The sequence below is a fragment of the Emys orbicularis genome, chromosome 11, assembly GCF_028017835.1.
Source record: "Emys orbicularis isolate rEmyOrb1 chromosome 11, rEmyOrb1.hap1, whole genome shotgun sequence".
Classification (NCBI taxonomy): Eukaryota; Metazoa; Chordata; order Testudines; family Emydidae; genus Emys; species Emys orbicularis.
Window position 1 is genome coordinate 46180889 of NC_088693.1, and position 15661 is coordinate 46196549.

The following is a 15661-nucleotide window of genomic DNA, read 5'->3' on the forward strand; positions in this document are numbered from 1 at the left end:
CCCCTGCTGAAATATTTTGCTGCCCCCCCATCTCCTCAGTGCTCCCCAGTCCCCCTTGTGTCCTGCTGGTTACCTTCCTGCCGAGGGGCAAGGCAGTTGTGTGCAGCTCCAGGGTGACATCTGTCACAAGTGGCAAAGCCCAGCATCTCCCCAGCAATGGGAGCACGTGCAGGGTGGCCTCGCCTGGGAGCATGTGCAGGGTGGTAGTTGGGGGGGCTGGGACATGGGAACACATGGAGGGGACTCTGACCTGGGAGCATGTGCAGGGTGGTAGTGGGGGGCTGGGGCATGGGAGCACGTGGGGGGGGGTGTGGCTCTGACCTGGGAGCATGTGGAGGATGGTAGTGAGGGGCTGGGGCGTGGGAGCACGTGGGGGGGGGCGGCTCTGACCTGGGAGCATGTGGAGGATGGTAGTGAGGGGCTGGGGCGTGGGAGCACGTGGGGAGGGCTCTGACCTGGGAGCACGTGCAGGGTGGTAGTGGGGGGGCTGGGGCGTGGGAGCATGTGGGGGAGGGCACTGACCTGGGAGCAGGTGCAGGGTGGTAGTGGGGGGCTGGGGCGTGGGAGCACGTCTGGGGGGGGGCGGCCTGGGAGCAGGTGCAGGATGGCGCAGGGGGCTTGACATGGGGTCGGTGGGTAAAGCTGCCCGCACTCTCCGGCCCGGGAGAGTGCTGCTTCCCCAGGGCAAGAGGGGAGCATCCCTCTGCGGCTAGCAGCAGCGGGCCCGGGGCTGGGCTCCTCCCTGCTCTACCCCCTGCATGGGGGGTGCTCCCATTGGTGAGAAATATCGCACGGAGCCTGCCCCTAACTTGGCCGCTGTGCGTTAAGCGGTGCCCGAGGGGGAAGCTGAATGAGGGGCTTTCGCCCGCCCACCGCCCAGGATTTCCAGTAAGGCCAAGGCCAGGCGGCTCTGTCTGCCCCTTGCCCAGCCCCTCACTAAACCGCCGCTGTGCCCTGGGGGCTGCCGGGCTGGACCCCCTGCCTCCAGCTTCTCGGGCCGCCCGCGCCGCAGAGAGAGGGCGGGGAGGGAACAGCGTGGGACCTACAAGTCACTTGCTCGGCTCCCAACTGCAGGGGCTGCTCCCCGGACTGTGCCCGGCACGCTGCCGGGGCTGGTGGCTGTAACCTGGCCGCGCTCTGCAAAGAGCCATGCCGATCTGGGAGAGGCTGAGTGGGGGGCTCGCCTCAAGAGGGGCTCCCGTGTGGGCTGCGCTGCTCCTTCTCCTGGGCCGTTACATGAGGACTGCCCACGCCTACAACCTAGACACACAGCACCCCGTGGTCTTCAAGGGGCTCAGTGGGACATTATTTGGCTATTCGGTTGTGCTGCACAGTCATGGCACTAGTAGATGGTAAGTATCACTCGCTCGCCAGGCGACTTCTCAGCTCTCTGTAACTCTGGCTGCTGGGAAACCTTTGGGAACTTTCCTAACAGCAGTAAACCGACTATCACCATTCTGGTCATCGCTGTTTTTGCTGGTCTGACTTGGCAATGACTGCTGCCCGGCTGCTCACATTTTAATCTAAGGCACCCCGAGGAAAGGTTTTGCTTTGTGGGTGTCGGTGAGTCACTCAGTGGGAGCTTCCCAAGAACTTCTTCTAGGGACGGCTTCAAATCTGAACCTCATTCAAGTTGTCCCAGCTCGCGCAATCCTGCATCCGATTAAAGTTACAGTGACTTTTTGGCTACTCCATTACATGGGGCATCCACTTACAGCATTCCCGCTGCAAAGAAACCGAGGAAGTTGGGAGGCAATTTCTTTTCGTTTGCCGTTACACAGTTGCGTATTGCAAACGTCTGCACCCTGGCTGCAGAAGAGCATGAAGCTCGTTTCTAATTCTCCTGGGTACTGGGGGCGGAGGGTTGCATTTTAGTGTTTGCATTTCTGTTGACAGGGTTTAATTTTTTTCTCCTCACTTTCAGGTTGGTTGTGGGAGCCCCTAAAGCCAACTGGTTGGCAAATAGCTCTGTGGTCAATCCAGGTGCAATTTTCAGATGCAGGATTGGGAGCAACCCCAGTGGGACTTGTGAACAGCTCCAGCTGGGTGAGTTGAATGGTGTTTGCACCTGAAGATGATGTTACAACTTCCGCGAAGAACTCCAAGCTTGCTTGCCACTTATAGTTGAATACAGAAGCTAGCCAGCCACTACAACCCTCTTATTTAGAAGAAGCGAAGTGCACACTTATGTTCCCTTGATTCCTCAACAGTTATAAATGACAAAATAAACAACTAATAGAATTTCCCCCAAAGCATGGAGAAATATTGGCTTGTCTCAATAAATGTTCCTCCCTCCACTATTTTGCAAATACTTTCAAACCATCTTAGTGGCTATTTATCATTGCAAAACCTGTACAACATAGCCCAGTTTAGATCTGACTAAACAAACCTCCTTCAACTTATACCACTGCTTGCAATAATACAAGAACCTAGAGATGTCCTCTATATGCTTATTTCACATTCTTATGTCTCATTTTGCTATTTCAGAAATTAGCATTTATATTTACTATTCAGTAATATAAAAGATCAATGCTTTTATAAATTTAGATTACATTATTTAAAATATAAATCCTAAAAAATCTAGATTTTTAAAAAGCTGTCTTTTTCTTACCAATAGAAAGGAATACAATAACATTAGATTTAAAAAAGTGAATTAACCCTAAATTGAAATGACCGTTCCCATCTTCATATTTATTTTTCTTTCCATATTTTGATTTCAGCATGTATGATTCCAAAGGCTTGTGAGAATTTAAATTAAACCTCTGTTATTCCCCCCCCCCCCCGAGAAAGTAGTTCAATCTTCTGAACTGAAGGCAACTGTAATTAAAGTCAATGGGGAAAAGAAAAAAAGTTTCTAAATTATGCTCTGGAGTTTTTCTCTAAAACATTTCAGTTCCCAACCCATGATGAAGTAACTGGAATGTTTTTTTCAGATGGATTGCTAGTGGCATACAGGCAACTATATGTATCCTGCTCCAAGTATATGATTTTTGTACAAAATGCAGCAGTCCATTTGTTAAAGAACACAGGTTGCTGTGAACACATCACCCCCGTGCTCTGCCCTTGTCCTCCTTGACTACAGAGTCCAGTTCCATGTCTGAATCCTGTAATCAGAGCCATGCATGAGATTGCCCTGAGCTACCTGAAATCTCTCCCACGTCCATTGTGATCCACTGAAACCATGAAACCCAGCCAATAGGGGAGGTTTGGGAGTGCAGGAAACCGCTTTCAAAGGAGCTGGACTATGGAACTTGCTCCCACAAGACATTCGCTACTGTCAAAAAATAAATGCTCTTTACTTTAACTTAGCTTTCCCTTCATTATTCCTACACATAAGCCAATATCCCCACACTGTCCCCAAAACAATAGATTAATTAACCAAACCTATTTTCATACATGCAGAGAAAAAAAGAGTAATTTTTAAATAGGGGACGGGGTGCTCCATTACTATGTTGATAGGCCTATATAGGTAAATAGGTAGATATTTGAGAGGGTGAGAGGAAAGAGAATGAGTTTTTATTTGAACAACAAAACATATTCTACTCCACAATGATCCAATGGCTAGAAGTTGAGCCTAGACAAATTCAGACTGGATATAAGGCATACATTTTGAATGGGGTGGGTAATTAGCATTGGAACAATTTACCAAGGTTTGTGGTGTGTTCTCCATCACTAACAATTTTTAAATCAAAATTGGATGTTTTCCTAAAAGCTATGCTCTAGGAATTGTTTTGGGGAAGTTGTGTGGCCTGTGTTATATAGACTAGATGATCACAATGGTTCCTTCTGGCCTTGGAATCTGTGAATATATCTATCTACAGGCGATTCTCTTTCTGGGGAGTTTGGCAGTGAAACTGGTTGGAGTGAAAATACAATAAGTAATCAAGAATATGCCTCTCTAAATTAACGTAGATTGGGGTTACAGAACCTGAGTAACCTCAGGAAGTAAGAGTCTTCGTTTTGGCTGTAGTTGTTACATTTCTATTTTTGGATTAGCACTCTTCATTTATGTGTCAATCCTGATTTGATTTTGTGACTCTATTCAGTAGAGTGAAGTGACACATGGAACCACATAAGGTAGACAAAAAATATGTAAAGAATTTCTATAATCTGGTGGTAGTAACAGCAAAATTAAATCCCTGCTTCAGGTGCTCTTTCTAGATAAAGTGAGCAGGCACCTACGTTATGCCAAATTGATAGTTAGCTAGGAAAGCCCACTACTACTGTCCTAATGCACCCCTATAATTCACTGAAAGAATGGAAAATGCTCAGAGCCACTGGCAGCATGGCTTAAGTGGGTATTACCTTCTACATGCTGTTTAATGTTTGTTGCCTCTGCAGGATTTCTTGATTTTGCTTTTACTAGTTTTGTCAATGAAGAAGAAGCAAGGAAGAATGAGTCCTTGATTGTGTTAAACACAATCACTACTGATTTTCTTGACAGTTAACAGGTTTCTGAATTGAACCTGGGGTGTAGCTAAGCAATTACAGGTTTAAAACTTGCCAAAGGCTATTCTTAAATGGATTTGGGGGACTTCTGCCAGCAGATGTAGAGGCTGCAGGAGGTACACACTGATGTTTTCTGTCTTGTACTGCACTTCATTGAATGCTTATGTCACAATAGAAACAGGACTCTCCACATGCCACTTTGCTATTGATGACAATGGTAAATATAAACGTTTATGGGCATGTCTACACTAAAAACGTAAGTCGACCTATATTAGGACAACTTACAGCCACTGCAGTCTTTAATGTGGTGGTTCATGTCCACACTATCTTCCTACAGTCAGTGGTGGCTGGTGTGCGTCCTCAGCAGGAGCTCTTTCACTGACTTAAGGGGGCAGTGTGGGGAGCTGAAAGCCTGGTCTCTCAGCTCTGCTCGCAGCTCCTGCCGGAAGACTGGCTCGCACCTCTTCTCCCCCCCGCCCCTCGCTGTCTGTTCCCTGTAGGAGCCGCTCTTGGCTGTATGTTCGAGTGGGGAGCTAGGAGCCTTGATGCAGTACGGCTCCAAGCACGGAGCCAGCTGGGGGCGGGGAGCTGGGATTTCGGAGGGAGGACTTTCTTGTCAATTTGGAGCCATGACAGCCAACAGCCCATGTAAGTAATGCAGCGTCTACGTGGACGCTGCGTCGCCCTAACTACAGCGACATAAGCCTACGCCTCTCATGGAGGTAGAGATATTATGTAGGTGTAGTAGGGTACTTACATCGGCAGGAGAAAGGCTTAACTATGAACTGACATAGTTAAGTCAACATAAGCTGCTTTATGTCAATCTTACTGTGTAGTGTAGACCAGGGCTAACTTAGCACTCATAGTGTGCTGTTAGTTTGGTTTTTTTTAAACTGGACCATTTCCCCATAACACTAAACTGGTTCTAAAACAATCCTCATGTTAAAAAAATCCAAGCTATATAAAAAAGAACAGTTCTGCCATAAAATAAATAAGTTAAAAACAGCCATGTTGGAGGGGAATGGGGGAAGGAAGGAAGTTAAATAAGACCCAGATCGGGCTAGCCTGATTACCCTCCTCAGTTCAATCTTCCCTTTTATATATCTATGACTGGGGAAGGGGGACAAAGGTAGACAAAGGACAATTAAGTCTAACTTATTTAGGTATCTATTTTCTAGCATGGATGTTTTTGTAGATACAGTATCTTTCTATGACTGAACTTGTTTTTCCTAGTTAGTATTTTTCATATGAATGTTCCGGTTCTGACCTTTTAGCGCTGGTGGTTGTTTGCTTTGAAAATTAGTTATTTCAATAGGAGGAGGAATGGCCATTTTAATGAGTGTAACCTCAGTAAGATTTGAAGTCTCTACTCATGCAATGCAAGAAGCACTTTTTCAGAGAACTCACGTCTTCTAATTATGAGCCACAGATATTGCAGATGCGCTAAAATAGGTATAGGAGGATTCTTGCTGCTGTTCTATGTCTACAACAAAGGTACTGAGTATTACAAGCTTTTGGGATAGATCCTTGGCCCTATTAAGAGTTCTCATTAACAATCTGATGTGGCAAAGCAGCTTTACGAGTGGTTTAACCAGCTAGCTGCTGATTGTCCCTCTATTAGGAAATTTTTGGTTGGCCAGAGCTACGAGATCTCAAAGGCTTCTGGTGTAGGAAAGTTATCCAGAGCAGTCTTGTGCTTCAGTGATCTCAGCTGCCAGATCTGACCCTTGGGCTCATGGGCAGCCAGGCATAACTTAGAAAAGCCTGCTCTAAATTATGCTGGATTGGTTTCCAACTGGCCCCATGCCGCATGGGCCATGAAGGTACTTTCAGTGCACCTTTGCCTTCCCAACCCCTCAGCTGCACTCAGCGTATTTCACCCATAGCTGAGCATCTAGTCCATTGAATACAAAGGGCAGTGGAGTTCAGTGAATCTCTTCTCTAGTTTATGTTCAATTATGAATGCAGCATTTCATGAAATTCAGACTTAATTTACTGTGTTTTTGGTTTGTCAATAAAATCAAGTATTCTACTCTATAAATTTATACACAAACTGGGCTTTTATAACAGTGATTGCACATGTGAGGTTTTTTTAGTGCTTAGATGTGTGCAAAAATACAAAGAATAAAGATTCAGGGTATATTATTTTAGAGTGATATCCCAGAAGACCTATCAGGGCCTTAACTCTGTGACATGCTGCATGCTTTTAACTTCCATTGAGTCCAGCTTCCTCCCCCACCAAGTTAAGATGATTGTATATTATTGTAGAGGGATTCAAAATATAATATTCTTCATTTTTAGTCAATGATATCTTGTATGTTCAATTTCTCTCAAAGTAAAAATTGAGTATGATCAATATGCCAATAACACTGAGAGGAATCAAGCTATTGTTCACAAAAGCAGTGAGTGATTCATGCTGTTTAGCATTAAACAAAAGAAAAGCTATATTCCAGTTATAAGCTTACACAGCTTCTTGAGGTAGGGACCAGAGCTGCCACCCACAATTTCTCCCCTTAAGCCCTTACCATAATCAGGCTAGAACAAGTTGCCCTGTAGCTCCCCCAGGTGAAGGATTACAGTTAAAGTCAAGGGAACATTTCAACAACTTTCTGCAAATATTTCCTTGGAGGAAATAAAGAATTTGTATCACCTGCATTCACACCCCTCTTCTGTCCTCATTCCCTTAATATTTTGGTTAATGAGATTGCCTGGGGGCAGGCAAGGGAGAAGGAAGTGTTCACAGAAATATGAAAGGACATTTGTGGAAAGCAAACTTCAAACTCAAATGCAAGTATTTGCACCAAGAGCCTGATTCTAAGACTTACACTCATCCAATTGGGAGAATGGAAACAATCCCATGTGACTTATCTCCAGTCAACATGATCCATGCCAACTCACTTTTCAGATGTTGAACAGATGAAGTGAATTGCTACTGCACAATTTTAAGACCAAGAATTATTTACTGTGAATAATAACAAATCACTGAATAATTTGAAATAAGTATATAAAACAATTCAAAGAGGCTCAGTTATTTGAGTGACTTGTTTACTCCTAATTACAGTACACAACCGTACATCTTTTCCTTCCATGTGCATTGATATTTTGGGGTCTCCTGCTTTGATACCCAGCATATATTGCTAACTGGATGTATTGGAATAGATTTATTAATCCAAGACTTGATGATTTGTAGGGGCTGCAAAAGGCAGGGGTCTGTATGACTTATATTTGACTCTGCTGTTTCCATGGAGTGTCATGTAGTGGGAGTGATACAGAGAGATTTCTTTCATCTCTGCAATTTACACAGGCTGCACTTTTATTTATCTCACAGTGACTTTACAAGAGCAAGGCATGCCCCTTTCCCCTGAGACAATTAAGTTGCAATTTCCTCTCTGGTGTTTTCAGCAGTGCTGTTCTCTGTTGTCTGTAAACTGATGCAGACTGTGCCGACTGTCTTCTCACTAGATTAAACATGGATAATATCAGGTCCACGCTCATCATTACATCTATGGTATTAAGCCCACGCTCCCTTAACCCATCTTTATGCCCACAAGAGCTTCATACTATTCCTTCCTTAAAACAATGCTAGAAACTCTACTGTTAAATAAAGGGGAACAACAATGAATCTTGAGAAGGAGTGGAGAGCAGGAGAAGAGTAGAAAACAAGAGAGAAGCTTCAGAGGAAACAGGAGATGGTGGAAGAGCAGAGGGCCAAAGTTTAGAGTCAAGGAGAAGGGAAAATAACCAAGTGGGTAAGGGAGAATACAATGGATGGGAGAAGAGGAAAGTGCTCTTTCTCACTGCTTCTGAAGTTCTTAGGGACACCTAAAAATGGGTGACAGAAGGGAGCACTGAGATCGGAGAAGATACAAGTGAAACCTCCCCGTCTCAGACCACATGACAATCTAGTCTTATTTGCTGTTCAGGAAAAACCTCCAAAAGTTCTTGGAACATGAGATAATCTGAGAGGCTAGCTTTCCCCACTCCTTTTATTTCTAATAAAAATATACATTGATTATTCTGAGACAATTCTTGTTTCCTCTGTATTACATAAAGAGGCTATACATGGAATAAGAGGAGGCAGTACATCAAGTCAATATAGGGGGATTTTCTTTTCAAGAAATTTAGCAGACACTTAGAACTCAGTATGCATTTGTTCAAATTTAATAGCCCTTACACCAATATGTTACAAATAAATGTCAGCTCTGACGCAAGCCCATTTGCCCCTCCATTAATGTCAATATACTGTACAGTATTTCTGTTGTTTTCACTGATCTGTATAGGAGCCCTCTGCTGGCTAATTTATATGTGACAGAAAGATTCTGTGTTGTGTTCGTGGATAAAGGATTTAGTTTGCCTTGGGACTGGTGAGCACAAGTCTTGTTGGAGTTTTTTATTCCAACTATCGTACAAAATTCGGATAGAAAAATAGATACCTTAGTAGTTTTGGTAAATTGAGCAGCAAAATGCTATCTGAAGATATTGGACTGAAACACTGAGTACTGTATTCTGTCATGTGCTCTTGCAAGTAAATACGTAAGAGAGACTTCTATAAAAATGTGTTTCCAAATGTAATTGAGCCTTTCAAGCAGAATATATTTTTTTTAAATTGTAGTCCTGTCTACATAAAAGTATTCTTTCCACACACACCAACTTGTTGGGAGGAAACAAGAACTTGCCAAATATTTATTTGCAGAATTTCTCAAAGTCCTTCCATGTGTAAAAAGTGCTTTCTGACATTTAAAGAGAAGCAAACTAGCAACCACCTTTAAATAATTGCTTTCATTCTGTATAAAGAGTACTCAGTACGCAGAAGTTTGATCCATAATGGTTTCATCTCCAAAATAAAGATTGTAGTTATAGACATCTTATTTTACCAGAATAGGAATACCTAGTAGAGCTGATTTCTCAGCACTGCATCAAATAGAGCAGGGATCAGCAACCTTTGTCACCTCAGCCCACGCCGCTTCCCGCAGCCCCCATTGGCCTGGAACGGCTAACCGCGGCCAGTGGGAGCCGCGATCAGCCAAACCTGCGGATGGTGTGGGTAAACAAACCATCCCAGTCCACCAGCAGATTTCCCTGATGGGCCGCATGCCAAAGGTTGTCAATCCCTGAAATAGCGGTATGAGTAAAGAAGGGGCAAGAACAGGAGATATTTGGCTCTAGTTTAGAATTCAGATCCAAATGCATCAGGAATTACAAGAGGCTCTTTTGAGGTTTCAGGTTAGGGGACTGGGCAAAATCAGCTGTAAGGGTGGGTTTCGATATGGGAGTCTTAATTCAGTATGGTAGAGGATTAAGACCTGAGGTTTGAGTTCACTGCTAGATATGAAAAATTCTCCCATTTTGGATTCACTGAATACCTAATATTAGGTCTTAAATTTCCTTGTATACCAATGATGAATCTTTATAATAAGATATCATACTTTTTGTGATAAATTAGCTCAGTGAATAACAATGCCACTTTATTAGTACTTTCCTTGAGATCACACCACAGGGGTGAAGTCCTCGGCTATAAAACAAGCAATGCATTTTTTTAACAGGAGTGCTACTCATGTTGGATTTGTGCTCAGCTTCCTGATTTTCTCAGTTTCAGCAGTGATGATCACACAATCAGAGCTCAATGACTAATAAGTCCTGTTCACACCTAATATGCTGTGTTTGGATCTGGACATATTATATGTATGGCAGCATACCTTCCTTTCTGAAAAATATGAACCATGCTAAATATCTGTACATGGAACTTCCTATACAAAACACATCTGTATAAATTCTGCTGAACTTACACTGTTTAATATAATCATCTAGTAATCAAGTTGTATAATAAGGAAGTCCATATAACTTTAGTATATTTCCTGTGATCAAGCTGATTGTCATAGCTTTTTTGTTTTGTTTTGGTTTCTTTGCTCCAGGCAATCCAGCAGGAGATTCTTGTGGAAAGACCTGTTTTGAAGAGAGAGATAATCAATGGCTGGGTGTCAGCTTGTCCAGGCAGCCAAGGGAAAATGGAACCATTGTTGTATGTATTGCCTTAAGTACCGTATGCCTTTTGTCATACTACCTTCACAACTTTTACATTTTCCTTTCGCAATCTCGTGTTGTTTTTTTTTCTTTATATATACAGGCATGTGGACATAGGTGGAAAAATATATATTACATAAAAACTGAACACAAACTCCCTAATGGCGTTTGTTATGAAATCCCTCCTGATTTTCGAACACAACTAAGTGAAAGAATAAGTCCTTGCTATAAAGGTAAGCAGAGAGTTTGGTGATTTCTAGGGTTTGATAAGATAACATCCTACTTGTTTTGAGGAAATAAAAGAACAGATATGCCCCTGAAAAAAAGAAATGAGCTGGGGGTTGTGGACACTTTAAACTGTTTCTTGTCTGCCCCCTCCTCCCACCTGCCCTGGGTAGGCTTTCTGCTATCCAGGGCCTGCAGTGTGGGTTCTGAAGACAGAAATCTGGCCTATGGACCAAACTTTCTGGTGAAATTTTGATCACTTTGAAATAATGTTGATTCAACAGCTGAAAAGGGCAACCAATATTTACTCAGTGGGCTGGTCCCCTGCAGGGCCTATTTTCTTTATAAATAGGCCAGTGCAGGCTCAGTTCATCTCTTTGCTCCATCCACCAGCTAGGCATATGGAGCACAATGTCTGAGTTGACTAGAAACAGCATCCTCAACTGGCTGTTGTTCCCTCTTCCTGAGCATCGGACAGACTGTTCCCAGTAGCAGCCAGTGCTGCCTACCGCCCCATTCCTGAGTCTAACACCTGCCAGGCCTAATCTCTCACCCAACTTGTAGCCTGCAGGAAGAGGCCTCCCTCGGTGCCCCTGTGCAATCTACAGGGGAACAAGAGTGAGAGCAGGATGGGACCCAAGATGGGAATGGTGGCCTCAGTGCCCCCCAGCAACCTACCAGGGGATCCCCAGCTCCTGTGGTATTTTCCCCAAACCTGAGGGAACAATATGTCAAAATATTTAGTGATCCTATCCCCAGTTGAGGCAGGGGAGAGCAGATAATCTGGCCTTCCCACAGAGAATGATGTAGAAACTCCTTCCAGCATCCATCCCCGGGAATCAAAGACAGCCACTGGCTGGATCATCCTTCCACCTCCCATGGTTACTGGGTGAAGGGAGTAGGAGGCGGGTAAATGACGGGTGAGTGTACATGGGAGTGAAATGAAGGAGAGACTGAAGGGAAAGTGTTAGTAAAGAAAAGTAAGATATTGGAGTTGGAAGAGCATGGATATAAGGAGCCTTGCAGAGGAAAGACAAACAGACGTAGGGAACTGAGACTAAAAACATGAGAAAGGAAGGATAAAAAATGAAAGAGATGGAAAGTGGGAACAAGACACTGGTATATACAATGGAGGAGCTCTTCCAAAAATCTAATGGAGCAGCAGGAGAAGGCAAAAGAAGCTATGGCTGACCATAGATACGAGCAATAGTTTGATTATTACAGCTCTAAACTGTACATGTACTGGATTCCCAGCAGCGATGCATGGCATAGGCATCATGAGAACTCCAGTTAAAGTAGTTATTTCCATCGAAAGTATGGCTGGAGTTGTAAAAGGGGTGGGAAGAGGAGTGTTAAACCTACTAGCATTTGTTATTCAAGCAAAGAATAACAAAGTTTCACTTTGACGTGCTGTTTTCATGGACTGACATGTATTAAAGGAGATTGTCACCTTTTTAGAATAGCTAAATTCAGGCTTCAAAACCTAGCTCCAATCAAGTGATGCATTTTGAACGGGACAATTTTCTCAAGTCCTTTATTATTCTGGTATGAAGTTGAAGTCCATGTACTATTTCCAACAGTAGAAACCAGTTCTTGTTACTTATCTCTACTCTCATTTCAGAGAGCTGCAGAAGAATTCTGAAACTCTCTATTTTTCAAGATGATTGTAGACTTTAAATCATTTTTGCTTTTTATATTCAGATTATGTGCGAAAATTTGGAGAAAACCATGGGTCATGTCAGGCTGGGATCTCTAGTTTTTACTTTAAGGTGTGTATTAAAAAATCAGTTTCCTATTTAATTATTTCCTGGAGAACATCATACATTTGTGCATAGTCATGATATTTCATCTTTTTAAAATGAAATTTATTAAAGATAAGAGTTTTAGGTATATAATAATTTTCAAAATGCCAAAACATAATTTATCATGGCACTCTATTTTAAATCCAAAATTCCTTTTTATTTTGAAAGGAAGTGAAGAATATAATAGAGCATATTTTTTATTATTCCATTCAGAATAACCTATTGAAAGAACTATTAAACACTAATAAGGCTTACATTCTGTATATAAAGAGCGATGTACATTTTTATGTTCTACCTGAGAATATGATTTCTAAAATATTCTGCTGAGGGGGAAGATACCTTGTTTCTGGTTTTCTTTAAATTGCTCACCGCTCAAAGCTTTTAGTAGGGAAATAATAACCATATTTTAAAAATGTAAAACATTTTATATGTGATCTGATTTTAATGCACTGATATTGAGCCAAATACATCTCCAGTGTAATTCCATTGACTTCAGGGGAGTTATACCAGGAATGAATTTGACTCATCATGCTTATCTTTAAGAGTTTAATACATAAACATAATACTTTTTCTTTTCTCCAGGATTTAATTATAATGGGAGCCCCAGGATCATATTATTGGACTGGTTCTGTCTTTGTATACAATACCACTGCGAAAACCTCTCAAGCTTATACAGATTCGAGGAACCAAGTAAAATTTGGAAGTTACTTAGGTATTTAAAATATTTTTTATTCATCTGTTTCGTTAATTCCCTGGTCTATACAACTGGGTGTGAAATGTCATCTTTGTTACAACCCAGAGTGTCAATATTGCAGACCTGTCTTGTGATTCTGAGTGTGATGTTAATCTTTTTTAAATCTCACTTTTATTCTGTGTTCCTCTACATTCTTCTCATCTGAATTGCCTCAAACATTTATTTCTGAATTGCTTTATCTTCACTTACAATAATTTCTAGTCTTGTTTGATTTAAAAGAGTGACAGTTCACACTGCACACTTAAGACTGCTCTGTTTGTAAGGACTTTGATCATAAATGGTTTGTAGACTTCACTCAGCACTGCAGTAAGCAGATGTCATGCAATATTTAAATATGTTTAATAACAGGCTCAATTATGGCTTTGCCATGAACTTGGAGTAAGGGGTTGTGTGTTATTGTCCTTCCGCATGGACAGCTGGGAGGGGGATTGTGACTCAAACAGTCACAGGCTTCCTCCTGCTTCTCCTGCTGCTCCAGGGAAGGAGTAAACTGCAGTAGGTCTCTGTACTGAACAGCACACACGTTTCCCAAAGCACTGGTGCAGCTATCCTGGCCGGCGGGTTGGGGCAGCAGAGAAGGTCTGCCCAGTCCCCACCCCAATACATCCCATCCTGCCAACCATCTGAGAGTCCCCCCCCCCCCTGCACTGCTTCTCCTGTGGTGCCCCTTCATGCGATGCTAGCTGAGTCACAATTTATTCCTTGCCCTGGGCTTCCAAGTGTGTCCAATCTCCTATATTTCTGTCTTTTAGGTTGCAGTTTCTTCAGGGCTGATTCTGAAGTCATTTTGTCTATTTTTACAGTGCTAAGCACATCGTCCGCACATAAATAACAATAGTATTACCAATTGAAGAAAGTATATTTTGTGACCAGCATACAATTCAAAACAGACTACTGTAATTAATCTATATGCTTTCACTGTCCTTTCTTCTGGCAGTGATCAATGATTGGTCTCTACTTTATAGAGTTATTGTTTTCTTAATAGCCAATGTGGAGATTGTGGCAATCTGGAGTTTTACAGGAGAAGAACATGAGAAATGGGTGTTGTAGGGTTTGATTTCAAGCTGGAGGGAAGAAAGGGGTTTCAGTACCAGCCCCCTGAGGAAGAGAATACATTGGGAAAGAGAAGTCAGTGAATAAATAATGTTTGACAGGATTTCCTTAGCTGTACTTGAATAGCTCTAATTACAATAATAAAAACAGGATGAAATTGTTTTAAAACAGGATGTGGTCTCAACATTTTTAGCCACTTTCTTGGTGGTTTTAAATTATAATGATTACCATTTTGAAAGAAGTTGGTACAGTATAAAAGTTCTGAACTTAGGTATGTATATGAATACATTCTAGACATGCATCTTAATGAGTTAATTTATAATTATCAGAAGTTTAACTCCATCTATGCTTCCTCTTATAGTCCAGTATACATTTTTAATTGCACTTGGTCTTTCTATTTCCATACTTCCTGTAGGGTAAGCCTAATGGGGAGGTGTTTCATCTGCTTTTCAGAATGAGAAACAGAGTTCTTACAGAAGATGGATGATGAGAGGGATAGCAGAAATGCCCCTTTGCAGTAATATATGTAGTCTTGAGAACTCTGTCTCATAATTACGGTGATCCAGCAAAGCACTTGCATGTATGCTTACACTTAAACACGAGTCAACCCATTGAAGATGCAACTTAGGTAGGAAAAACATGTGAAGACAATGGGAATGCTCCACGTGTTTAAAGTTAAGTACGTGCTTAGGTGGTTTGATTAATTTAGGCCTGAGGAGAAGTCTAACTATAAGCACTGACATCATACACTCTTGCAAGAAGGGTACATTTACATGGGACATTGCTCCTCCAGGCAAGGTTAAGGGTTTGTAGGCCTCCAGTTGGATAGGGGACATTCTGGAGATCTTAGAACATCTGTGTGAAGGCTCTGCCCCTTTGCATTGCTCTCCAATTCCCCCAGCAGCATAACTCCTAAGGAAGTTGTGCTATTGCTTCCCCCTCCTATAGCCATAGCCCTATCTGTCTGGGGAAAGATGGCACAAGGGAGTATTTACTTCCAAGGGAAATTTCTGACAGAACTGCTGAGGAATGAAGCCATGTTTAGTACCTGTCCCCAAGCCACATTCCTTCATGGATTTAACCATTTGGGAGTTCCAAATACATATTGCTCTGGTGAAGGAGCTTCTGAGAAGAGGCGGACAATGCCATGTTGGCTCCTCTTCCTTCTTCAGTTTCAGGGCTATTGAATTCATGACTGCCACTTCTTTCATCCTCTGTGTGCTTTAGGTCTGGAGATAGAAAGCCTTCACCCACCCATTACTAAGAACCCAATGCATCTCCCATTAAATATCAGAAAACTCCCACTGACTTAAATGGAAGTTAGACCAGGAGCTAGGTTAGGGAAATCTTGGAATAA

The 15661-nt window shown here is 42.4% G+C and overlaps 1 protein-coding gene across 1 annotated transcript in view; it reads left to right on the forward strand.

The window, feature by feature from the left end:
- Positions 1-1052: 1052 nt before the first annotated feature.
- ITGA4 (integrin subunit alpha 4) overlaps positions 1053-15661 on the forward strand; it is a 56688-nt gene continuing 42079 nt past the window's right edge. Inside the window, 6 exon segments of the mRNA XM_065413155.1 lie at positions 1053-1352; positions 1925-2058; positions 10374-10468; positions 10574-10703; positions 12397-12464; positions 13080-13209. Of these exon segments, the coding sequence (XP_065269227.1) occupies positions 1150-1352; positions 1925-2058; positions 10374-10468; positions 10574-10703; positions 12397-12464; positions 13080-13209 (760 nt within the window). The 5' untranslated portion in view covers positions 1053-1149.